At 36.1% G+C, this 18,684-nt stretch overlaps 1 protein-coding gene across 1 annotated transcript in view; it reads right to left on the minus strand.

The window, feature by feature from the left end:
- Nucleotides 1-18,684, minus strand: part of NOX4 (NADPH oxidase 4) — a 172,553-nt gene that overhangs the window by 114,810 nt on the left and 39,059 nt on the right. Inside the window, exons 8-9 of the mRNA XM_046017410.1 lie at nucleotides 16,233-16,305; nucleotides 11,133-11,213 (exon numbers count right to left, since the gene is read on the minus strand). Of these exons, the coding sequence (XP_045873366.1) occupies nucleotides 11,133-11,213; nucleotides 16,233-16,305 (154 nt within the window). The remainder of the gene's footprint in view (nucleotides 1-11,132; nucleotides 11,214-16,232; nucleotides 16,306-18,684) is intronic.

The raw sequence follows: 18,684 nt of genomic DNA on the forward strand, positions 1-18,684 counted from the left end.
TTCTTAGAGATTATGAATCCAAGTAGAGAACACCCACTTTACTGAAAGAGAAGTAGGATTTTGAGGTAGAAGTAAAAGGCATCAAACTTACAATAATGATGTGCACTTATCAGAAATTATGCACCTAGAAACTATTCAGAACACATTACCTGTAAGAGTGATGAGTAGTATACAAAAGAGTGAGCCACAACCATGAACATGCAAATCCTCACCTTCTATCTAACATGGTAGAGGACATTCATTTATGATCTATAAAGTGGGACAAAGCTACACAAATTTACTGTGTTTATTATTTGAAGGTTCTAGTCTCCCAAGTACCTATGTAGAGCCCTTATTTGAGGTAAGGTGATCTTTTGTGGCTCATTTGCCCAGAACTTTCCCCTAATGCCTAGGAATAGAGGGAATCACCATATGTCCTGGTTTACCCACAAGTCACTGCTCAGTTATTAACAGAATTCCAATTCATTCTCAGAAATGTCTGGTTTGGACAATACATTATATGGCCAATTCAAATCTAGAGACAAGGAAAGGAATATGGAAAAGAAGGTGTAGGAAAATAAATTATTCTACCCGGTGCTATAATAGAGTTGGCTTAACATAACACCTCTGGGCCTTCCCTTCCCTGGGCTTCACCAAGTTCCCTTTGACTTTTTAGGAGCAAATGTCTCTGACTAGTGGGAAGATCACACGGGCTGGTGTTGGTGAAACAAGCCCTCAGTGCAAGTGGCTTCTGAAAGAGAAGATATTTGGGAATCAGCGACTTTCAACACTTATCTAAACTGCATAAATACCTCCACCCTCCAACAGAATGTTCCTAATTTCCTCCTCCTAAGGGCCTGGTGGAGGGAGGATAAGCCAGTACAGTAAGCCTACCTTCATAAATATTTGTCTAACCCTGGTTAACTTCTTGAGCCTAAACTCCTAGGAAGCCAACAGTGCCTCTGGTTCATTAATGTCCTTGTGGACAAAGGCTGCCCACCCTGCCTGCCCTCGCTGAAAGAATAAACGATTTTAGAAAGAAGCACATAGAAACCCACTCCTTTTAAATCTCCCTAGAAAAAAGGATTCAAAGAGAATATAAATCATGCTCTTCAGTGAACTCTTGCCAGGAAGTATTCCCAAAAGGCAAAGAGCTCTGTTTGAGAGAACAATGTGCCATGTAATAATAATATATATTAATTTATATAATAAAATAAGGTCTGAGAGGTCCAGCAGAACTAGTGCAACAATATTATTTACACAATTAATTGTCATACATGCATCGGAGGAGCCCTTTCCCCCTCCCTTTTTTAGAATCATGACATTTTGATTCTTCTCTCATGTAAATAAAAAAGTTAAATACAGTCACTATGCACCTAACACCCCGAGTTAGAGCCAGTGGGTGTTGACTCCGGTGAGATTGAGAGGCCAAGGTGCCAAATCTCATTTACAACACGTTCCCTCCACAAGCCTATCAAAGGAGTAGGGTTAGTCTCTCAGCTGAGGCTCTGTGACATTCATAATTGCTTTTCCCTCCAATATTCCTTTTATCAGTAAGTGAGAATGGCAGTATATATATCCTCCTGATGAGTTTCTCAAATGAAAATAAAGAAATGTCCAGTTACATTTGTGTCTGAAAAGAGGAAACAGTTTTGGCTTTTTTTTCCCCTCAAATGCCTTCTGAATTGAAATATCTTTAATAGAGCATGCAAATAGCAACCTCCTAGAAAGGTGTATTAAAAATTAAAAGAAAAAAAATCCCCTCAGAAGGAGGCTTGTCTTGCAAGTTCCAGAGTAAACTTTATTGTTAAAATCAATTGAATTTTTGAGACCTAGCAATGTTATAAAAATTGTTGCCCTTTCAAGGAATATTCTTTTGATCTGCTAAGCAGTTTTCATTATACTTTCATCAAATTACTTTGTAGATAGGAAAATCTGGGCTCTTCAAAAGTGCTGTGTCTTTATAAAAACAAAAACAAAAACAAAGATTCTTCTAACAGTTAAATGTAGGGTTTCTTCCTAATATAGCTATTAGGTATTTGCAAAAGTATAATTTTTTTCCTGCTAATCCTTGAATATGCCTAGATGATGCTTACATTCCTATATTCACTTATTTAGTGAGTGTTCACTCAGACAACCTGATGATGTAAGTGACTTTATTAATCCCATCTAGTAGTTAAGAAAAAAAAAAAGGACAAATTATCTGGTAAGGTCATACAGCTATTAATGATGTACCTCTTAATTGCCATGCTTTTTTGACCTCTTGGAAAGGAAAATTGGCATATTTTAAAGATACATTTGACCACTGAAAAGAAACATCTGAGTTGAGTGTATATGAAATGCTTTTTTAGGGTTTCACGCGATAGATTTGCTTATAAATAATTTTAAAAATCTAAACACAGGTAACAAGTATGAAAATTAGGTTAAGATAAGGGACGGGTAATTATGGAACAAGACAACCAGGTCCTAAATAATGGCCACAATATTTGGAGCAAAAAAGATAAACTTTCCATGTTGCCAGTGTCCTATCAAATACACCCAGAGCACTGCATGTAGCGTGGTTTCCACTTTTTAAAGGGATCCAAGAGAAGCATACCAAACAGCAGCCAGCCTAAGTTAGTGGTGAGGAGTGTGGGCCCAGGAATCTGATCCCTGGGTTCAAACCCAAACTTTTTTACTAACTACCCATGACTTTGAACAAGTTACTTCACCTGCCACTACTCCTGCTCTGTCACCTGGACAAAGAGAATAATGATCACAGTCATCATCATCACAACAACCACAACAGCAACAGCAGCAGATTTTATCAGGGTTGTTAGGAAGATTGAATGAGATCAAACATTAGTAAGGTACAAGGTAAGCACTCAATGAATATTCACTGTTAACATATATACTTTTTTAAAGTTTAGAATAATGAGGAGATTTGAGATGATCATCAAGTAAGGAACAGATGAGCAGAATTTGAAGGAGATTTAGTCACAGACACTGAAGTCCCTGATTTAAATTAAAGTAAAATAAATTCTGTCTCTAAAGGGAAAGAACTTTGTGAAAATTAGAGTTTCCTAAAGACAGAATTGGCTTTTCAGAATTAGATATTTACTTAGTTTGTATGGGAGACTCAAGGCATCTTACTCAAGATATCCTTTAAGCTTCCTTCAAAATTTGAGATTCTGTGAAAACAAAACTGACCTTTAAAAATCACTACTCCTCCTATTGCAAAAGTCTGCTTAAGCAGAGAAGCTAGCCAACAATCTAATCATTTCATCGCTGAAGCCTAAAATTTTCTTAAATTCCCAGTCTACATTGCCTCTTTAATTCTGAACTACCAGAATTCCTGAAAAGAAAATGTTTATACATGGAAAATATGCAGTCTAAAATTCTCTCTAGCTCTTTCAACTGATGTTTTAATTCTAAACTATTACCAATGCTGGGAGACTAAAGATCATATATTATATTGTTCCACTATACCTCATTACTGTACTTAGCACACTGATGGAAAGAGTAAATGCCCAGAAAATACTGATTTCCTGTCTCTACATAAAGCACATCCTTTAATAGAAATCTCAATATAAATCCAAGAAACTTATTTTGAATAACAGCAATTTATTTCCTTATATGACCAAAAGCTAGAGAATGAAATTATCAAGGTATTTCATAAAGCAAAGATAATCTATGTTCTCAACATTGGCACAAATGATGATAATTTCAATACTTACTTAGATCCTTTAGCAATAAAAACATTTTTTTGAGAAATATTCGATTTTGAAAAAGCTGTAAGTTTTTACCACCAGTAAGCTTTCCCCATACCAGGAGTATAATCCATGTGGCTTTATTCAAAATTTAACTTCACAGGGCGCCTGGGTGGCTCAGTGGTTTAAGCCACTGCCTTCCGCTCAGGTCATGATCTTAGGGTCCTGGGATCGAGTCCCGCATCGGGCTCTCTGCTCAGCAGGTTGCCTGCTTCCCTCTCACTCTCTCTGCCTGCCTCTCTGCCTACTTGTGATCGCTCTCTGTCAAATAAATAAATAAAAATCTTTAAAAAAAATAATAATAATAAATAAAACTTTAGTTATAAGATGGAAAAGTTCTAAGTATTATTAACTATAGCATGATAACTATAGTTAATAATACCATACTATATACTTAAGATTTCCTAAGAGGTAGATCTGAAGCACCTTCATGGGCAGGGGAGGTAACTGTAAAGTGTTGGATATGTTAACTCACTTGGTTGGGATAACCATTTCACAACATATTGTATTTTATCACAGTGTATACTTAAAATATATTACTTTGTAATATATAATATATATAATTTTATCAAATATACTTCAATAAAAACTTAATTTCATAAAAATGTATACTATAGAAAGCTTATAGAATTATATATTTGTTGCATGACACTGATTTCAGCATTAGAAGAGGTTTTTTTACTAATAGTTTATAACAATTAAGTTAGTTAGAAATTGATTACATATAATTCACTCTGCAGATGCCTTTTGTTATTTTGTTGCATAAATTAAAGTCACTTTCTGTTTATGACCCTTGTTTTACAAAAGTAAAGTCATAATTTAAATATGCCTTCTTTTATCCAAAAAATGAAAAAAGAACTCTCAATACAAGCCTCTTTAAACTTAATCTGTTTGAACTCCTGAACCTTTTTTAAAAAATTGACTCTATTTTGAATTACAAAGAAACAGGTATTTTCAGTTTTAACTTAGTACAACATAAAGGCAAAAGAACGAATAATTAATTATACTAATAAATGATTTCATTTTTCTCTCATCTGTTACAGATAGATGAGAGAGACCACAATCCCAGATAAAACAAGATATTAACCTTTAAAAAAATTCTTAACACCCAGTTCTCAGTACAGAGCTCTCCAAAAACACAAAACCTAGTAATAAAAAAAATAATGAGTTTTTGAGTCAGAATGGCCGAATCTGAATCCAGGATCCATCAGTTAAGTAAACTTTAGCATGTTACTTACTCTCCCTAAACTTCAGTTTTCCGATGTGTAAAGGGGACTTAACAATATTATTTTATCCTTTTAAAACTGTGATCCCTGACATAAAGCATCTAAATTGTTCTGAATTTATCCTTGGCATATAGTAAGCATTATGTAATTATTTTAAATTACAGTTAACATTAGTAACATCTGCTAACTCATAGTTCATTTTATGATAATAGCCCTGACAGCCAAGCAAACCATTTAAATAACAGAGTGTAAACCAACTTGTACTGAGAGCTTTCTTGGTGTCCTAATATTCCATAGGACATATTATCCCTGCAAAAGGAAAAGAATAGAACCAAGAGTTTCCTCAGACCATGGCCCTCTTCTTTGTGTGGCAGGAATGACTAACCAGAAGCTGGTATAATAATGTGAGGCCATGTTTCTGATGCTCTACAACTGTATGTTCTGGAACCCAGTACAGAATAAATTGAGCCATATAAGGACATATAAGAGCCATGAGGACATTTAAGAGAGACCCATATAATACTGCTGTCTAAAACAGTGGTCTCCAAAATCAGAGGGAAAAAAAATTTTAAACATGTGCCCTGAAATAAATACATAATTTATGTATGTGACCTACTGTACAAAGTACGTTAGAAAACATTCTGAGGAAAGGATTAACAGCAGATCTGAACCTTTCTCCAGACACTGTCTCCTTGGAAACATTTTGGGCTATGATAAATGGGGAATGCCAGCTGTGTTTCCAGGCAACATTGTTTATTATTGGTGGAATGCATCTGGAACAGGAGGTCTATGAGTGAACTATAAAATCATTCAGGACTCACAGACCTCAGTTCGCCATGTGAGGTTTGTTCTCACAACGGAGGGCATCCCTTGAGGAGATTGGGGCTGCTACCAAGATACTGGTTTCTGTGGAGCTTGAGCCTTATGCAAGGCAAGGTAGTCCATGCCTACCTATGTGCCTTATTCATCTTGAAACTAAGTTGGGGGTCGAGGGAGAAGAGGTGGGAAATGATTCCTAACCAACCAGAGGGATCCTCACAGAAGAAGGACCCGACATTATCCTATTGACTTTCTGTTTCCTATCCTCTATTACTCTACTCAGTCAAGCGAACCTGAAGTTAGACGATGGCCTATTGTGTCATATTAGGGTGAGTATCAAGATGAAACCACAGTCCACTCTGGTGATCACAGAGATACATACATACATATTATGTACATATATTATGTCCTTCCTCTAAGCTAATGGAGTATTTTAAACACTATACCATTCAGTAAACTGCGTCGGTTGACACACTTTTCAGAACATTTGGGGTAGGGGGCTCCTGGGTTGCTCAGTCAGTTAAGTGGCTGCCTTCAGTTCAGGTCATGATCCCAGGATCCTAGGCTCAAGCCCACGTCAGGCTCCCTGCTCAGCAGAGAGTCTACTTCTCCCTTTCCCTCTGCTTGTCACTCTGCCTACTTATGCTCTCTCTCTAGCTCTCTGTCAAATAAATAAATAAAAATTTTTTTTAAAAAAAAGGAACTCCTCTGTTTAAAAAAAAAGAAGAAGAAGAATATTTGGAGTATATTCTTTATAACAATCTTAGGATATGCTCTTTTTTTCCTTTGTGACCTGATGTTTTTGACACATCCTTGTCTTTGGTCATTGTAAACCTTTGGCTTTCTCTGCAAGTATTCTTGCAGCCAGGCCTTTTTGTTTTGTTTTTATTTTTATTTATGTGTTTTTATTAAGTTTTATATTTTAATTCCAGTATAGCTAACATACAGTGTTACATTAGTTTCAGTGATTCAATAATTCTAATCATTAAGCAGTGTTCCGTGAACCCCAATGTTTATAGCAGCATTATCAACAATAGCCCAACTATGGAAAGGGCCCAGCTGTCCATCAACTGACGACTGGATAAAGAAGATGTGTGGTGTGTGTGTGTGTGTGTGTGTGTGTGTGTGTGTATACATATACAACATGAAACAGAACATGAACACAGGGGAAGGTAAAAAAAGATGGGCGGGGGAAGCAAACCAAAAGACACTCTTAACCATAGAGAACAAACTAAGAGCTGATAGAAGGAGAGGGCAGGGAATGGGCTAGATGGGTGGTGGGTACTGAGGGCACTTGTGAAGAGTTCTGGGTTATATGTAAGTGATGAATTACTAAATTCTATACCTGAAACAAATTTTACCATATATGCTAACTAGCATTTAAATAAAAACTTGAAATTAAAAAAAAAAAATAACAATAGTCAGTGTTCATCCTGATAAGTGTACTGTTTAATCCCTATTTAATCACCTATTTCACCCATCCCCCCACCCACTTCCCCTTTGGTAACCATCAGTTTGTTTTCTATAGTTAAGAGTCTGTTTTTTGGTTTGGGCCTTTCTTTCTTTTTTTCTTTAGCTTTTTTGTTTTGTTTCTTAAATTCCACAGAGGAGTGAGATTATATGGTATTTGTCTTTCTCTGACAGACTTAGTTCACTTTGTATTATACTTTCTAAGTCCATCCATAGTTGCAAATGGCAAGATTTCAGTCTTTTTTATGGGTGAATAATATTTCAGTGTATACATATACTACATCTTCTTTATCCAGTCATCCATGGGTGGACACATGAGCTGCTTCCATAGTTGGGCTATTTAAATAATGCTGCTATTAACAAAAAGGTGCATGTATCTTTGATTTAGTGTTTTTGTATTCTTTGGGTAAATATCCAGTGGTGTGACTGGTAGATCATACATAGGGTAGTTCTATTTTTAACTTTTTGAGGAAACTCCATGTTGTTTTCCACAGTGGCTGGACCAGTATTCAGGCCCACTGACAGTGCAAGGGTGGGGGGGGAGTTTGATATCTCCACATCCCTGCCAACACTTGTTGTTGCTTGTGTTTTTTAGTTTAGCCTGAGGTACGGGCTGATATCTCATTGTAGTTTTGATTTGTATTTCCCTGATGATGAGTGATGTTGTGCATCTTTTCCTATGTCTGCTGGCCATCTGGATGTCTTCTTTAAAGAAATATCTGTTGATGTCTACTGCTGATATTTTAAAGATTTATTTATTTTCTAGAGAGAGTACGTGTCCATGAGCAGGAGGAGGAAAAGAGGGCAAGGGAGAGAGAGAATCTCAAGCAGACTCCCCACTGAATGTGGAGCCTGATATAGGACTTGATCGCACAACCTTGACATCATGACCTAAACCAAAATCAAGAGTTGGACGCTTAACCAACTGAGCGACTCAGGCACCTGTTCATGTCTTCTGCCCATTTTTTAATTGGATTATTTGGTTTTGGGGTACTGACTTATATCAGTTCTTTATATATTTTGGATACTAAACCTTTATCAGGTAAATCATTTGCAAGAATCTTCTTCCATTCAGAAGATTGCCTTTTAGTTTTGTTAATTGTTTCCTTCACTGTGCAGAAGTTTTTGATTTGATGTAGTCCTAATAGTTTACTTTGCTTTTATTTCCCTTCCCTCAGGAGACATACCTAGAAAAATGTTGCTGTGGACTGCTAGGCCTTTTTAAACTAAAAACTGGTAACTCCATTGCTATAAATTCTGTAGCAGCAAGACATAAGGAATTCCTAAAAATACAAAAACTAAAATACTTTCTTGAAGTCTTCCCTTCTTACTAACATTTTCTTAGAGATTATCAGAATATAACCATAGAGCAGCCCCTGGGTGGCTCTGTCAGTTTACTGTCCTGCTCTTCATTGTGGCTCAGGTCATGATCTCAGAATTGTGAGATCATGCTCAGTGTCGGGCTCCATGATGGGCATGGAGTCTGCTCAAGATTCTCTCTCTCTCATAAACATTGTTAAAATGTCTATACTGCCTAGAGCAATCTATACTTTTAATGCCATTCCGATCAAAATTCCACTGGTATTTTTCAAAGAGCTGGAGCAAATAATCCTAAAATTTGTAGGAATCAGAAGATATCCTGAATTGCTAAGGAAATGTTGAAAAACAAAAACAAAACTGGCAGCATCACGTTACCCGATTTCAAGCTTTACTACAAAGCTGTGATCATCAAGACAGCGTGGTACTGGCATCAAAACAGACACATTGACCAGTGGAACAGAGTGGAGAGCCCAGATATGGACCCTCAACTCTATGGTCAAATAATCTTCGACAAAACAGGAAAAAATATACAGTGGAAAAAAGACAGTCTCTTCAATGAATTGTGCTGGGAAAACTGGACAGCCATATTTAGAGGAATGAAACTAGACCATTCTCTTACACCATACACAAAGATAAACTCGAAATGGATAAAAGACCTCAACGTGAGACAGGAATCCATCAGAATACTAGAGGAGAACATAGGCAGTAACCTCTTCGATATCAGCCACAGCAACTTCTTTCAAGATATGTCTCCAAAGGCAAAGGAAACAAAAGCAAAAATGAACTTTTGGGACTTCATCAAGATCAAAAGCTTCTGCACAGCAAAGGAAACAGTCAACAAAACAAAGAGGTAACGCACGGAATGGGAGAAGATATTTGCAAATGACAATACAGACAAAAGGTTGATATTCAGGATCTATAAAGAACTTCTCAAACTCAACACACACAAAACAGATAATCATATCAAAAAATGGGCAGAAGATATGAACAGACACTTCTCCAATGAAGACATACAAATGGCTATCAGACACATGAAAAAATGCTCATCATCACTAGCCATCAGGGAGATTCAAATTAAAACCACATTGAGATATCACCTTACACCAGTTAGAATGGCCAAAATTAGCAAGACAGGAAACAACGTGTGTTGGAGAGGATGTGGAGAAAGGGGAACCCTCTTACACTGTTGGCAGGAATGCAAGTTGGTGCAGCCACTTTGGAGAACAACGTGGAGATTCCTCAAGAAATTAAAAATAGAGCTTCCCTATGACCCTGCAATTGCACTACTGGGGATTTACCCCAAAGGTACAGATGTAGTGAAAAGAAGGGCCATCTGTACCCCAATGTTTATAGCAGCAATGGCCACGGTCGCCAAACTGTGGAAAGAACCAAGATGCCCTTCAACGGACGAATGGATAAGGAAGATGTGGTCCATATACACGATGGAGTATTATGCCTCCATCAGAAAGGATGAATACCCAACTTTTGTAGCAACATGGACGGGACTGGAAGAGATTATGCTGAGTGAAATAAGTCAAGCAGAGAGAGTCAAGTATCATATGGTTTCACTTATTTGTGGAGCATAACAAATAACATGGAGAACATGGGGAGATGGAGAGGCAAAGGGAGCTGAGGGAAATTAGAAGGGGAGATGAACCATGAGAGACTATGGACTCTGAAAAACAACTTGAGGGTTTTGAAGGGTTGGCGGGGGGGAGGTTGGGGAACCAGGTGGTGGGTAATAGGGAGGGCATGTATTGCATGGAGCACTTGGTGTGGTGCAAAAACAATGAATACTGTTACACTGAAAAGAAATTAAAAAAAAATTTTTCTCTCTCCCTCTGCCACTTTCCCCATCTCCCTCTACTTCTCTCTCTAAAAGGAAAAAAAAAAAAAGGATATAACTATAGAGGACTGCAATTTTCAAAAATTGCAATACTGTGGGGGCACCTGACTGGCTCAGCTGGTTAGGTGTCTGACTCTAGATTTCAGCTCAGGTCATGGTCTCAAGGTCCTGGGATCAAACCCCACACTGGGCTTCACCTTCAGTGAGGAGTCTACTTCTCTCTCTTTCTCCCCCTCTCTCTGCCCCTCCACCGGCTCACTCTTTCTCTTTCTAATAAATACATCTCGTAAAAAGAAACCTGCAATACTGTGGGACAAGTAAGTCTTCCAGTTTTATTTTTTAAAAGATTTTAATTATTTATTTGACATGGAGAGAAAGCACAAGCAGGGAGAAGAGAAGAGGGAAAAGCAGGCTCCCCACTGAACAAAGAGCCAGATATGGGTCCAAGCCCAAGACCCTGAATCATGACCCAAGCTGAAAGCAGATACCTAACTGACTGAGCCACCAAGATGCCCAATTCTTTCGGTTTTAATACATTTTTATACTACTTTCACTAAAATATGCTATGCTAAAAGTAGAACTATCATCATTCTGGAGAATACTCTCAATTCCGAGTAACCAAATAATTTTACCATTTCCTATGAAAATTCCTATAATCTTTCATTACCCCATTGTTAAGAATACATGTTTCTAAAAATATTTAAAAATATTTTTTAAACTTACCCTGAAACATGTAACATCAGCAGCATGTAGAAGACAAAGAAGAGGTTATGGGTATACCAGAAGATGTCATAGTTGGAAACTCTGAAAAAGCAAATAACTTCATTTCAATGCTACTTTACATTCCATCATTTCATATACATGTCACAATTGAAGAAAATTAAAATGAGAGTTATCTCAGATTCATCTACTAGTATTGAAGTATTAACACATCATGCAGAAAGAACTGACAAAATTATAAACAACACTTTATAATTTTGAAGGTTCTTTGTATTTCAAATAAAGATACATGGAAGGAATTAAAATAAAATATTTAAAGTTATGATGATGTAAGATTAAGGAGTAGGTAATAGAATGTTAATATGCACCTTTACTGTACTTTTGATCACTATGCTCAATTTCCAAATGATATCTAAAACAAATAATACTCTTATCCCAATACACACTGGGGGAGTAGTCCAAAGGAAAGGTAAATTGGGAGAAATTAAATACATGCTCATTAAAGTTTTCTATTCTTTTCCAGAACAGCATACATATTAAAAATAACACTTTGGTGTTACTGGCCTGGGGGAGAACCAAGAGCCTGAAAAGGAAAGGGTATGATAAGCACCATCTATGAAATTTTTGAGAAAAGTAGAAAGACTTAACAGTTACTTCATTTCATATGTCTGGGTGGATATTCATATCAGAATCTTGGAGGTGGAGGGCAGAAATTGGTAAAAGCTTCTCAGAAGATTCTGTTACAACCCCTAGACCCTCTTAGAAACCCTGATTTAAGCAGTATCCAATTGACTGGCATTTACTTTACCCACAGCTTTTGCTATCTTGCTAACAAGATCATTATCATCCTTGTAACATATGTCTTTTCTGCACATATCTGATTTCTTTTTGAACCTAAATTCCGAGAAGTGGAAATACTACGTCAAAGGACACACATTTTGTTTTTGATACACATTGCCCATTGCTCTCTGAGGACATGTATCAATTATAAACTGCACTATAGAGTAGGAGAGCCTGTTTCTCAAGCCCAGACTCCACTTCATATGTTTCCATTATTTTGTATTAAGTGGAACTGGGTATTATTTCCTTTGTGTCCTACTTGCTTTTAATTCTTCTGTGATTTATCTCTTCATGATAATTATCCATTTCCACATTTTCTTAATTGTTGTGTGTAAACTGTTTAAATTTTAAGTATGTACTAGTTCCATATAATTACAATAATTTATTATTGGGCAACATTTCTTCTAAATTTTTAATGGCATAAATTTTTTTTACAATTACCTCTAACTTACTAGAATTTCATTCATACAAATTTACTTTCCTCATAACTTTGTTATGGCATCTTTTTTATTCAACAGCTTCATATATATAGCAAAGTCCCTTCCAGGGTTTTCTTTTTTTTTTTTTTTTTTTTTAATTTATTTGAGAGACAGAGATCACAAGCAGGTAGAGAGGCAGGCAAAGAGAGAGGAGGAAGCAGGCTCCCTTCGGAGCAGAGAGCCCAATGTAGGGCTCGATCCCAGGACCCTGAGATCATGACCTGAGCTGAAGGCAGAGGCTTTAACCCACTGAGCCACCCAGGCGCCCCCCTTCCAGGGTTTTCTATGAACTCTTTCATTATTCAATTCCTTGATCATTTTTGCCATTAAGTCCTATTCTGTTTTAAGTTACTGAAGAAGCCTAATCATGCTAATGTTTAGTAAGCCACACTCCCCATTTTACTCCTCTCTGGAACATGTACTTGGATGTTCCCTCAGATGAACTTTAGAACTGTTTTGCTAAGTTCAAAAACAAACAAAATAATCTGTCTTGGATTTTGATTGGAGTTGCAACAACCTATAAAATGACTGAGGAAGAACTCCATCTTTATGGAGTTATGGAATAAAGACAGTCTTTATTCAAATCTCTACTTATGTCTCTTAGTGAAGGTCTGTGTTTTTTTTTTATATAGCTTTCAATAGTTTTTCTCTTTTTTTACATTTTATTTATTTATTTATTTGAGAGAGGGAGTGAGAGAGAGCATGAGCAGGGGCAGGAGAGAGGGAGAATCAGGTTCCCTGAGAAGCATGACCCTGAGATCATGACCCAAGCTGAAGGCAAATGATTAACTGACTAAGCCACGCAGGTGCCCCTCAATAGTTGCTTATTAAATTTATTTCCAGATATTCTTTGTTTTTGTTGCAATTGTGAGTGGTACCTTTTTATTTTATTCAATTTCCAAACTGATAATAGCTGTTACATAAAAGCAATTTTTAGTCTTTGCTTTTGTGTTCATTTACCTATTCCAAATCTTTAATTAATTTGGTAAAATACTATTCTTTTTCCCATAGTTCTTTCGGATTTTCTGGCTAGACAATTTTATATATATAGATATATTATTCCATTGGGAATAATGGGAAATAATGATGACTGTTGTTTCATTCTTTCTAATGATTCCATTTCTAATAATTAAAATTGTTTCATTTCTTATATATAAATAATGGTAGAATTAAAAATAACACTTAGGTCTTTCCATAATTTTCTTAGGAATGTATCTTATGTTTCTTTGGTAAGTATGATCTCAGTTCTGGCTTTTCTATTTTTTTAATTCTATAAAGGAAATTAATTTATAGTTTATTCTACTTATTCTAATTCAGAACTAGAATTAAGATTTAATAACCACTTTTAAAAAATCTATTGAGATGAAAATATGTTTGTATTCCTATCACCTGTTATTAAAAACATATTAACTTATTTTAAAAGATTGAGCACTAATGGACCATTGGTGAATTACTAGACTATATTCAACTACTCAAACAGAGGGGCCATTTGTTCACTCCTTTCTCTAATGTTTTATTTCCTCACTGATAAAGACAAAGGGTAGAAGAAGATTATCTCCATGATCCAGGGAATCCCTGGGGATTCCATGATTCCTCCCAGGGACGCATGTGTGGCTCAGCCATTTAAAGCATCCGACTCTTGATTTCAGCTCAGGTCACCATCTCAGGGTTGTGAGATCAAGCCCCACATCAGGTTCTGCACCAGTGGGCAATTTGCTTGAGGATTTTTCTCCCCCTCTCCCTCAGTCCCTCCCTTCCCCCGCCCCATCTCTATCACTCTAAAATAAATAAATCTTTAAAAAAAAAATTCCATGATTCCCCCAATAAAGTTTGGAAAAAGTAGAGATAATTTTGTAATATCTTTAAAGAAATGAAAAATGGCACCTGGCTGGCACAGTCTATTAAGCAGCTCTTTTTTTTTTTTTTTAATATTTTATTTATTTATTTGACAGACAGAGATCACAAGTAGGCAGAGAGGCAGGCAGAGAGAGAGGAGGAAGCAGGCTCCCCACTGAGCAGAGAGCCCAAGGCGGGACTCGATCCCAGGACCCTGGGATCATGACCTGAGCCGAAGGCAGAGGCTTTAACCCACTGAGCCACCCAGGTGCCCTAAGCAGCTAACTCTTGATTTCAGCTCAGATCATTATCTCACGGTTCTGCAAATGAGCCCCAAGTTGGGCTCTGCCATCAGGTGGAGTCTGCTTGGGATTCTCTCCCTCTTCTTCTGTCCCTCCCCTTTCTCACACATGGGTGCACTCTCTCCCTCTCTAAAATAAATAAATATATAAATCTTTTTTTAAAAGAAAACAATGAAAAACTAAAGATTAATAAACATTCATTGAATTATTACGACCACAAATGTCTTGGCTCAGTTGAAAATAGAAGCTGGTCTTTATATTACATTTTACAAAACTCTCTCTCAATCACGGATTTTTTTTTTTCTAGATGTAGAACACTCAAATATCTTCAATCTTGCAAATAAATGTCAGATGCCCTAATTTTCCTTCAAGAATACCTAAATGAAATTTTTTAAATGAATGCTTTACCTAACTAAAAGAAAATTTCTCCCCACAAAATTGGAACTCTCATACACTGATGTTAGAGATTTGATTCGCCTTCTTGTAAGGTGATTTTTAATTCCTGTGAAAGTTCATGGTGCTAATCTCTGAGTGGTGTGTTTACTTGTGACATTTTATTGCATGTAGATATGAATACAGGTGGGTTCAGAAGTGCAAGGATAGACTCATTTTAATACTCTGTTGGGTTGGGGCACCTGGGTGGCTCAGTCAGTTAAGCATCAGACTCTTGATTTCAGCTCAGGTCATGATCTCAGAGTCAAAATCAAGCCCTGTGTCCAGCTCTGCACTTAGTACAGAGTCTCCTTGAGATTCTCTCTCTTCCTCTCCCTCTGTACACCCCAACCAACTTGATCACTTGTGTGCTCTCTCTTTGTCTCTCTAAAATAAGTAAATAAATAAATAAATATAAATATAGAAAATCTTTTAAAAAAATACTCTATTGAGCCATTATTTTTAAAGTGTGTATATGTACGCAAGTATGTGTGTTTCCATTAAATTTCACATCTCAACAAGGAGAGTGATTGGGGATTCTTGAATATTATGTATTATCTCTTCTTTTTGCTTTCTTAAACAAAAAGTTTGACCAGAAACATAAGATGCTGTAAAATAGTATGAAATACAGAATATATCTATCAGAAGGAACATGTGAAAGTGCTCATGAAAATGCATGCCTGCAGTTGCTCAAAGTCTAGAATGAATAAATATGTAACTAGATGAATAAATATGCATGCAGATATTTCTGATTATTTTAACAGATGTCAACTAACCATGTTTCCAAAGCTTCATTTAGAATACTACATTAAATTGCTGTAAAACAAACTCATACCAGGAAATGAATTACAAAATAATTGTGATATATTCCTCTGATACATGTTGAATTCAATCTCATATCTCATAGAGATATACTATCCTTCAGATGGAGGAACTCAAATTTCCTTAGTCATCCAAAAGTCTCCATATGTTTCCTCACCAACACAGAATATTTGACTCAAACAATAAGAATTTTCAAAAACAGGAAATGATACATAGAAATGTTTCTACTTCACTCTTAGTTATCCAAAATAGTCCATTGGCCAGAATGTTGATTGCATTGGCTAAGCATTCCAGTTAATCAAGGCTTTTTCTACATATGAAAGTGAAGATAATCTGAGGAAAATCTAAACACTCTGGCCAGTAAACATTGAAATAATGACTCTGACACTCACCGTATTGCGTATGTAGAAGCTGTAATCATTAGGAAGAGCACCAACACCATGCCGACCCCTGTCAGCCCAGGAACTATAAAAAATGGATATAAGGACATTTCAACGTAAACCATACTGAGAAAAAAGTAGAAAAATTATTACTTTAAAATCCAAATTACCATGCTGCTCTGTGGGAAGCCCAAGTCAAATCGCCTATCTCCTTGTATGTTCCCTCTCCAAAAAAGCCTTTTTAAAATTAGCCCAGTTTCAAGGTACTTAAGACAAAGCAGCCTTTTTACCTTTAACAGAAGAGTCCACCTTACTATTTTCAAGTATCCCACTCAGAATGGTGAATGTGTACATACTTGGGACATGTTCTACCAAATGTACATACTATATCGAATGTCAGTGATGAAGACAACACACAGTTTTGGAATACTGAAAAAAGAAAAGAAAAGAAAAAGAAAATAACAGACAGAAATTAAATATATGTTTAATGGAGAAGCAAAGAGGGGCAGTAGGGAAAAACTTCCAAAGACATAGAGAAAGGTGAAAGACGGAGTGTTAAGAAAGACGGAGTGTTCATTATATTGATAGTGATGATGGTTTCATGGATATATGCAAGAGTCAAAATTTATGAGAGTATGCATTAAATAGATACAATTTATTAGATCCTAATTATATATTTATAAAATTGTTTTAAAGGAGGGAAAAACACACAACAGGGCTGGTTGACATGGAATACCATTTACTGTGTTGTTTTTTTTTTCCTCCACCACAATACTAAAACTCCCTTACTCTTTCAGCACCTCCCTCTCCTTTTATGGAACTAGTATCTGCTTCAGTTTCAATTCAAATAATTTCTTTTGTGCTTTACTATCTAGAATGAATAGTTTTAAAGAAAAAATAAAACCTAAAGCTTTCTAAAAACTACAATGTCAAGTGTAGAACAAAACAATAACATCTCAAGGGAAAAAAAAATTAGAGTGCTGATGTTTCCTTAGTATGGGAAATATCCTGTAATCAGTGCTTCTGATATTATATAATACCATGTTTTAGCAAAGAAAAAGCTGTGCAAAACTGTTGGTTTTCAAAGTTAATGGTGATGTGATAGGTGGCTAAAAATCCAATGTTAGCCCATACAGCATAGCCTAAATGAATAGTTGATATACTTTATCAAAAAGAACTAAAATCACAATAGTCTCATTTCTTATTATCTTATTCCTACCAAATAAATTATCCTGTCGATAAGTTACATTATTTACGACTACAATCATACAAGCAACAGTAAGTCCCAAATAACCCGGAGCTAAGACAGTCCATCTTAAATCTCTATGGAAAGCTACCGAAACAATTGTATCTCCAAAATCACAGGCATCCCCCAACTTCTCTACTTGCCAAAGAACCACCTAGGAAACAGAAGGGCCATCACGAACTACAAGCCACTAGCAGATGCAGACAAGCTGGGAACAACAGAAGAGCACCATAGGTATGCTTCATTAGAATCCCAACAGTTTAGAAACACTGCAAAATAACATTAGAAATCTCAGCACAGTGGAAACAAGTTTCTACTTGTAAAGAGCCACATGAGAAATTAAGGAATTAGTTTTTGTATACTTAATAGTTGGATACTCTTTCTTCCTCAGTCTTTCCAACGTACAGATTTGGAAGCCTAACAAGACTTCTATTTCCTGATGTGCTTAAACCAATCATCTCTTCTCTACACTTCTTTCCCAGGGCACTCCCTTCTCCTCATCTTTCCCATTGCCCCAGGTGAGTACTAACTTCCTAGGGGTAAGAGAAGAACAAGATGATTGTACAAGTTCACACTAAAAGACCAATAATACAGAGAAATCCTGTTTACAAAGAACACTGTGCCTATAAAATGTCCCAGCCTTTTTATTCCCAAGTATTTCCCTAAAACACAAACATATATCTACATAAAAATTTGTTCAAAAATATTCATAGCCATTTTACTTTTAACAGTTAAGGCCTGTAGACAACTCTAATTTCCATCAGCAAATGAATGGATAGACAATTGTGGTAATATCTATACCTGGAAAATTAATCAGCAGCTAAAAAAAATGAACTATACATGACATACATGAATCACAAAATTATTCCACTGAGTGAAAAAAGCCAGACACTCTCCCCCTCAAAAAAATCCCAAGAGTATAAACTTTGTGATACCTTTTATATAGTATTCTAGAATATCCAAACTATTCTCCAGTGATAGGAAGCAGATTAGTTACTAAGAGGAGTAAACGGCAGAATGCATTATAAGGCACAAAAAACTTTTTGGAATGATAGATATATTTGTCATCTTGATTTTGGTCTTGGTATCATTAAGTGTATACATATGTCAAAACTAATTGAATAACATAATTTACATATGAATAATTTCATGTACTTCAATTATAACTCAATACATTTGAAGAAGAAAAAAAGAGGAGGTCTCTCTCTCTGGCTTTTA

This window comes from Meles meles, chromosome 8, assembly GCF_922984935.1.
Source record: "Meles meles chromosome 8, mMelMel3.1 paternal haplotype, whole genome shotgun sequence".
In the NCBI taxonomy this organism is placed as follows: Eukaryota; Metazoa; Chordata; class Mammalia; order Carnivora; family Mustelidae; genus Meles; species Meles meles.